Below are 8,556 nucleotides of genomic sequence, written 5' to 3'. Positions count from 1 at the left end.
ATATATATATATATTATTACCTATTCGGTTTGGAGAAAGAACGGACATGCACACCAACCCCTGCCTAACAAATTTTTGATTATTTCCATCTAATAACCATGTTGATTAAAAAATCACGTGTATCACACATGTACTGCTTTCAAGGAATGTTTGTTTTGAGTAGTTGAGTTGTCTTGAAAAGTATAGAAGGATTGAGGATGGAGGTAATATTAAACTCTTGTGTACAAAATGTTTCACTTTACCATTAAAATAGATGTGGGACCTACACAAATTAATCACTTTACCCCCTTAAAATTTGAGTCAAACATAAGAATGGTTTTAGATTCTCATTCTCACATTTACTTTTCCTCATACCAAACACCCTCTTAGTGTTCTCAATCCGTGAATAGTTTTCAGCGTGATTTTTTTTATTGACTGTGTATATTGTAGCTATTTAGGCATCCTGTGCATTTTCAGAAAATTCTGAATAGTTTACAGTACCGAAAACTAAGTTCAAACATGTTGTTGCACGCGTGACTAATTTTTTTTGTGCGTGTAGAAAGCAACATGTTTGAACCTAATTTTCGGTACGGTAAACTATTAGGAATTTTCTAAAAATTTGCAGGATGCTAAACAGCTACAATATGTACGGTCATAAAAAAATTGCGCCGAAAATTATTCACGGGTCGAGAATACTGAAGAGTCACACCGATAAGGCTTAAAAGTGAAATCCATATATAAAAATTGTCCTATATATATTTATATAACGGTAAAAATAGAATGAATACTAACAACTGCAACAATTCAATAGGGGAAAGGTATTTAAATGCAAAAATATAAACTATCAAGGTTGATGATTTATGTGCCAAAGGTAGGACATATTGAGGATTTTGTTTCAAGTTTGATAAATTATAACCTAATTTATTTTTATATATATATATATGATTATGTATATTATAGTTATAATTAGTATTTCACTAATTTTTTAGAAATTTTGAATAATTTACGATATTGAAATTAGGGTTCAAATAATCTATTTTACACGTGTATATATATATATAAGATATGAGTGTAATAGACTGTTTGAAACTCTGATTTCGATACTATATATTATTTAAAATTTCTTCAAAATTAGTGAGATGTGTACTATTACTACATTGTACACCATCATATAACAAAATTTTGGTTATAATTTCTTCGGGTGCTTAAAACAATCACACCCTATACTAAAAATTTCCAATGTATATAATACTACATACAAAAAATGTGAACATATCCTAATTAATACTTAAGTATTGTTTTCACAACTACTATTAGGCATATTTTTGCATAATACTAGTTTAGTTTATTTAATGATTTTCTTTGATTTTTTTTTTAATTTTCTATTTTAAACTAAAAGTTTTGAATAAATTATAAATTAAAGGAGTTCTCAGGTGTTATTCTAAAAGAGAGTTTTCCTAAGGAGCACCACTGGTGCAATCTAACACCACAAGGAGGTGGCATACCGTTATTGGTGCAATCCAATATCGAATCCTACATATTGAATTTAATAAGTATTATGAGGTATCGCTAACCGACCATAGAGTATCACCTCATGTGATTTTGGACACATTATTAAGGAATCAAATAGCAACATTCATTCTAAAATGGGAGTACTATATATGCTACACACCCCTCTCTCTCTCTCTTTTCCTAAATTATATGCATTAAATTTTATTTAAATTTTATTCAAATATAATTTATTCTCTATTTTAATTGTTTATTACATAATTAATTAATAAAATTACATCACACACATGTTTCACATGCATGTACGTATGCCATGCATAAGGGGCAATAGAACTCTCTATAAATACTCACAACACTTCTCATTTCTTCATCACAATCTTATTTCATACATCGATCTATTAGCTCTCTCTCTCGATCTCCCCCTTAAGTAATCTTATTACTTATATTATATATATATATATATATATATATATTACTTAGGAATATGGAAGGCTCCTCATCATCCCTAATTGTACGAGTAATTAATAATAGTGATATTTTTCCTCACAACAAATCGTACTACTACGTTCCTTCATATCATTATTCTTATTACCTTCACAAATGGGGTCCCAATTCCAAGTCCAATTCTACTGCTATTCCCCATGATGAAGAGACTATTACTGTTATGCTTTTCATAGCACTATTATTATTCATAATAATAATAGTGTTATTATTACTACTCAAAAACTTGTTCGTGAAACTACTTATTATTAGTAGTAGTAGTAATAAGAAGCAGCAGCCTACTGCCACTACTCTTCCTCCGGGTCCCTCCCCATGGCCGATCCTCGGAAACATTCCGGAGATGTTGCGGAACAGACCGGCGTACCAGTGGATCCACCGTCTCATGAAGGAGTTGAACACAGACATTGCCTGTATCCGCCTCGGCACGGCCACTAATCTCATCACTGTCACCTCTCCGGAGATAGCCAGAGAGTTCTTGAAGAAACACGACGCAGCGCTCGCTTCCAGACCCGACACGGTGGTCACTTCTCTAATAAGCCGCGGTTACAAGACCACTGCCCTCACTCCATCCGGAAACCGGTGGAAGAAGATGAGGAGAGTTCTGGTGTCCGAGCTCTTCAACCGCTCTAAGCTCGCTTGGCTTCTCCAGAAGAGAACCGAGGAAGCTGATGATCTGGTTCGCTTCGTTTATAACCAGGCCTTGGCTAGCAGTGGCGGTGGAGATGGAAGAGCAGGAGGAGTGGTGGATGTGAAAGTTGCCGCGAAGCAGTACGCGGCTGGGGTAATGAGGAGAATGATCTTCGGCAGGGGATATTCTGAGAAGGGAAGTGACGGTCGCCCTGGGAAGGAAGAGGAAGAGCACGTGGAGGCTGTGCTTACTGTGCTGTCACACGTTTATGTCTACTCTGTATCGGACATTCTGCCATGGCTGCGGTGGTTTGACTTGGATGGTCATCAGAGGACTGTTGGTGAAGCCATAAAAGTGATCAACAACCACCAAGACCCGATAATCAGCGAGAGAATTCGAGAGTGGAGAGAGGACGGTCATGATGCTGAGGCCAAGAAGCAACCATCAGACCTGCTTGATGTTCTCATCTCGGCCAAAGATTCTGACGGGAATCCACTTTTGTCCGACGATGAAATCCGAGCACAAGTCACGGTGAGCTCATGCCAAAAATCATACAAACACACACAACTTAACATGTTGCTTTATTATACGAATATATAATATTATTAAACCATATATATATTTAACATGAAAAGACACATGCACCTTAACTTGCTATAAGAATTTGAATCTCAAGCCCTATTTTATGTTACTAATATACTCACAAAGAATTCCAAATGAGAATAATGTAAAGAGCATTTCTATAAGGTATCAGGTTGTTATTGGTGTGATATCAGGTACAACATATCTTAATTTAGAGCCGATATATTTACTTGCACGAATAAATATCTAAGCATTTATCTAATGATATAATGATCAAATGATTAGAGCATTGCTATAAGGTATCCTAGGGTAGTGTACAACAACATAATATCAACAACATCATGATATATCATCATTAGTGTAATCTGGTATCTATTGATAATGATTAATTAGTACTTGTTACGATAGTTACTAATATGTAGTCACACGTTAGAATTATTTATAAACAGTAATAAGAGTCACTAATTAATACATTATTTTTATGGAAACGCAGGAATTGCTTTTAGCAGGAATAGACAATCCGTACAATGCAGCAGAGTGGGCACTGTCAGAGATGTTGAACCAGCCAGAGATGCTTGAAAAGGCAACTGAAGAAATCGACAGAGTGGTTGGCAGTGGCAGTGGCAAACTCCTCCAAGAGAGTGACATCCCCCAACTCCCTTACCTTGTGGCCTGCGCAAGAGAAGCTCTCCGCCTCCACCCGGTCACCGCCTTCAACCTTCCCCATCTCTCCACCGCCGACTGCACCGTGGCCGGCTACTTCATTCCCAAGGGCAGCCACGTCCTGCTCAGCCGCCACGGCCTCGGCCGCAACCCGGCCGTGTGGGATCAGCCGCTGCGCTTCAATCCGGAGCGCCATCTTCCGGAGAACAAGTGTGACTTGGGGGAGTCGGAGCTGCGGTTCATCAGCTTCTCCGCAGGGAGGAGAGGGTGCGTCGGAATGGGGCTGGGGACCAACATGACTATTATGCTTCTGGGAAGACTGTTGCAGTGTTTCACCTGGACGATGCCACAAGGAGTGGAGAAGATCGATCTGAGGAGTGAAGAGAGCAGCTCTCTCTTTAAGGCTACGCCATTGTATGCCCATGCAAAGCCTCGCTTCAGTCCATCTCTCTATACCTCATTATCACATGAATGAATGTATAGAGTTATTTATAGTACTATCGTTGATGATGTTATACACTATTCTATCCTAGTATAGATCAGTATTGGTGTTCATAGGGGTACTCACACACCACCTATCTTATATCCCTTAATTACTTGGTTAGGTTATGGATTTATCCCTTATATACTTTGAGTTTGACTTAGTTTTATGTACTAGTATTGGTTTAAATTGAATTTAGTACTTTTTGAGTTTTGTTTTATGTTAGTTACAATTTTAATAATCAACAATTGTTTTTTTATCAATCATATTACTCATTAATTGGACAATTGTTGCCTTTCATCTTTGAACGAATAATTTAAGTGCACTTAATTATTATAATTATATATATAAATAAGCTAATAAGGAGGCCTTTCAATATGAGATTATAGTACGGTAGTGCACTTTTGCTATTGAATAAAAGCGAATACGTGGTGTTAATTAGATCTTAATTATTAGTTTTACACTTAAGAATTTGAATTGGCTTTTTTTGTATTAAGAGAATCGTCAACATAAATTAAATTTGATTATTATTTATATTTTAATTTCATGCAAAGAAATTGATCACTAGTGGGTCTTTCTATTTTATATAATAGGAAAAGAAAATAGTTTATAAAATAAGACTATTTTGACAATTTTCATTAGCTATTTGAACTCAAAAAGCTATCACAAAAACAAATCAAAGTAAAAAAATATTAAACACATGTCAATCAAACCATCACAAAAATAAAAAAAATAAAAATAAAACTCTAAACTCAAATATGTTTGTGTTGGTAAACCTAACCCCTGCCGAGCCCAACCCACACACCAACCCTAGCTTCGTGTGAACCTACATTCGACAAAAGTAGATCTAGCCACAAATGCAATTGGCCATTCAAAACAAAATCTTCACTAAATTTTCTAACTATATTAATATATATAAAAATTATAAATTGATACAGGTTCATTTTTAGATTTTATATTTTGTCTCATTATTTATTTGGATTTTATGTTTTGACAAATTACTTTTTAGACTCTGTATTTAATAAAATTGTTCAAATAGACTCTTAAATCTAACTTTAATGAATGAAAAATTGAATAAAATAACACAATTGTTAGGCAAAATGATTGTGTTTTTTTTGTTCTGAGTTGTTAATTTCAAAAAATATTTGATCAAAATAACATAAAATTAAAAATATAATTTGTCAAACTACAAGGACCAAATAAGAGAAAAAAACACATTGTCTAAAATAGTATAATCTCAATTATAAATAGCTCCCCTCATCCAGAAGTCTGTCTCTATCCTTGTGTACATTTGAATTCAATAATTCTTTCTTCTAGAGAGATGAGAAAGGAAATAAAAGAATTCAATAATTCTTTCTTCTAGAGATTCTAGAGAAATGAGAAAAAAAATAAGAGGTCTACTTTTTTTTATTAAGTTTTATTTAAAAATTTGATTTATTTTTAATTATTAAAATTATTTAAGTATAAATTAATTAATAAAATAGAATGTAGTATGAACTTATTATTACTTTTTTTTAATCAAAATTAGTATTTATCTTGTAAAATAGAAGATAATTAAGCAAGTCAACATGGAGTTTTGTATTAATATAGAAAGAGAGAGTTTGAAGTAATCAACCAAGCAGCAAACAAACGTGCAAATAAATCAACCAAATTAAATCTTGACCACAAACAATTATCTTATCTCAGCCTCATATCTTTCTATCCTACTTACAATTACAAGGTTGTTAAGTCGCACGTTTCGAAATTATAATTTGATATACTCATAATTCCTTTTCCTTTGCCGTAGAATAATTTAATTCTATTGAGACATGCGAAATCATTTTCTCATTGACTTCTTTACATACATACGTACATACCTCAACATGTAAAAATGGTTTAAAATATGACAATTGAAGAACCATTTTGTCGGAAAGTCGGTTACTAAACTGACAGAGAAATTATCAAGATATACGAGAATGAGTGATAATGGTTGTTGGAGAATTCTAGCCTCCCTCACATGACTTAGTCCTTCATGTGGGGCCCTGATTTTTGACAAGTGTCAATATTGGGTTGGTGTTAAAAAGTTGACTTTTTAACCTTTTACTTGATGTAACCGATTGTGTTAACCGACTGTGTTTTTTGAGCTGACGCAGCTTAAATAAGTGGGGGTAGAAGCGTAATTTTAGGTCCAATAAACTGTATAGTTGAGGGTTTTATAGTAAATTTAGATAGGAGTTTTGACTTATTTACGATTGTAGACACATAAATATTTGATTGCTGCTAAGTAACTATTATAATTGACTTACATAAATGTATAATAAAATAACGTAACAAAAACTGAAGCTTTTTTATTTTTTTAATGCGGTATAAGAAATGAAGAAAATGTGGTGAAAAGTTTTTAATATTAATAATAATTTTTTAAATGTAGGGATTACTGAATGACACACCACATTACCATTTAGTAGTTAATTTTTGCATTGACTTTTTATTTTGCATCAATATTGAGCATATTAGTATAGGTATTAGCTACGTAAGAAGTTTCATTCTGCTAACTGACTTTTGAGGGTTTGTTAAGTGAGAAAATTAAAGTACAACATATCGAGAACATATATTTTAGTGTAAGTTTGTACAGTTTTTTTTCAATTAAATTTCAATGCTTTGGTTTTTTTTTTTTTTAAGTCTTTTCTCTTCTAGTATTGGATGACTTCATAATCGACGTCTAATTATGTGTGACAATATTTCAAGAAAATAATACTAGTACTATAGCACTTTGCTTGTGTTTATTTTATTGGAAACAGAGAATAGTGATAACATTTGGGAGATAATGGTTGTAAAAATAATAATTAATGCACTCATTTTGGTTCAGCTGAAATGTATAGTGAGATATGTGAGTTAAAATGCACACCACATTTGGTGGCTTAGCTGATGAGGAAATTATTACTCTATTATTGATTGCACTGAAGATGGGGTCAACCAACTGAGAAGTGTCGATTGTATGAGTATGTCGTATTGGACTCAGTAGGACATCCCAAATCATGTTTTTGTACTCTATGCTAGAGTGATTGTAAACATAGACACCCTTCTGGTTTAGTGGTAATACTTTTTGACCATATGACCACATTGTTGGAAAAAACTTATACAGGATCTTTATTTATTTTCATGTATATCTAATATTAAACAAATTAATACGAGATAGCCTAAAACATGTTTCTAAAATTGAATTCAAAGATAAACAAATAATATAATACTTACAGTATACGCAGCGGAATTAAGAGTCCTTCCTTCAGTTTCTCTAGTTCTTGTATCCTTTCTGTCGCAGAGTATTATCAAGAAACTGAACCGATCTTCTATTTTCTTCACGATCTTCCAATGTATCATTAGAACCACTTAGACTAGTGTGGGCAATTCTCAACACATGAGATAGATATAGAGAGAAGAAGAGAAAATAACAAAGTGGCTTAGAAAAGGACTTGTGTTTAGAGAGAATATAAAACTATCAGAAAATCTGACTTGTGACTTATCTGTCGTCTCTGAAATCTTCTCTCTAAGCACTCCTTTTATAGACTCAATTAGGCCATTTAATTTAATTAAAAAATCAATAAAATAACAGTCATTTTGAAGCCCTATGTCGAAATTATCATGGGTTATAGGCCCGTGAAATTTCTCATTTGATTATAATAAGCCCATTGGTCTTAAAATCAAGGCTTGTATTATATTCTATTGATTTAATTAATTAAATAATTATTTAAATCCTTTATCAAATTAATTATTTATAATTTGAACCTTGATTTAAATTTATTTATTAATTTAGATACCAATTTATCTTAATTAATAAATCTGGCATAATTTCTCTTTTCTTCTCAATATTACACAACTCTGTGAAATTATCCAAAATTGACCTGGTCAACTTTGATAATTCTAATTGATGATTAAATCAATTAATTGAGACTATCTAGATGATTTTATCCAAGGTACAATGGGGACCATGGGCCTATGAAATCAAGCTCCAATAAGTTATCATAAATCTAACAAATAAATTTACTAACTTATTAATTCCTCGTGACTCCACTATAGACTTGGAATTGCACTCTTGAATTCATAGAACGCTCTCTAACAAATATAGATACGCTATTAATTATCCATTGTTACAACCATAATTGTCACTCAATCCTCTATAGACGGTCTACAATGAGATGGGACTAAAATACCGTTTTACCCATCATTGTATTTAATC

General features: G+C 33.0%; 1 protein-coding gene across 1 annotated transcript; it reads left to right on the top strand.

The window, feature by feature from the left end:
* The first annotated feature begins 1,883 nt into the window (after window positions 1-1,883).
* On the top strand, window positions 1,884-4,563 carry LOC133816848 (tryptophan N-monooxygenase CYP79A68-like). The gene is made up of 2 exons (XM_062249156.1): window positions 1,884-3,148; window positions 3,693-4,563. Exons 1-2 carry the CDS (start codon window positions 1,973-1,975, stop codon window positions 4,335-4,337), a joined length of 1,821 nt encoding a protein of 606 aa, XP_062105140.1. The 5' UTR covers window positions 1,884-1,972; the 3' UTR covers window positions 4,338-4,563.
* Window positions 4,564-8,556: the final 3,993 nt, after the last annotated feature.

The sequence above is a fragment of the Humulus lupulus genome, chromosome 2 (assembly GCF_963169125.1).
Source record: "Humulus lupulus chromosome 2, drHumLupu1.1, whole genome shotgun sequence".
Classification (NCBI taxonomy): Eukaryota; Viridiplantae; Streptophyta; class Magnoliopsida; order Rosales; family Cannabaceae; genus Humulus; species Humulus lupulus.
This window is presented reverse-complemented; position numbering and strand designations above follow the sequence as displayed.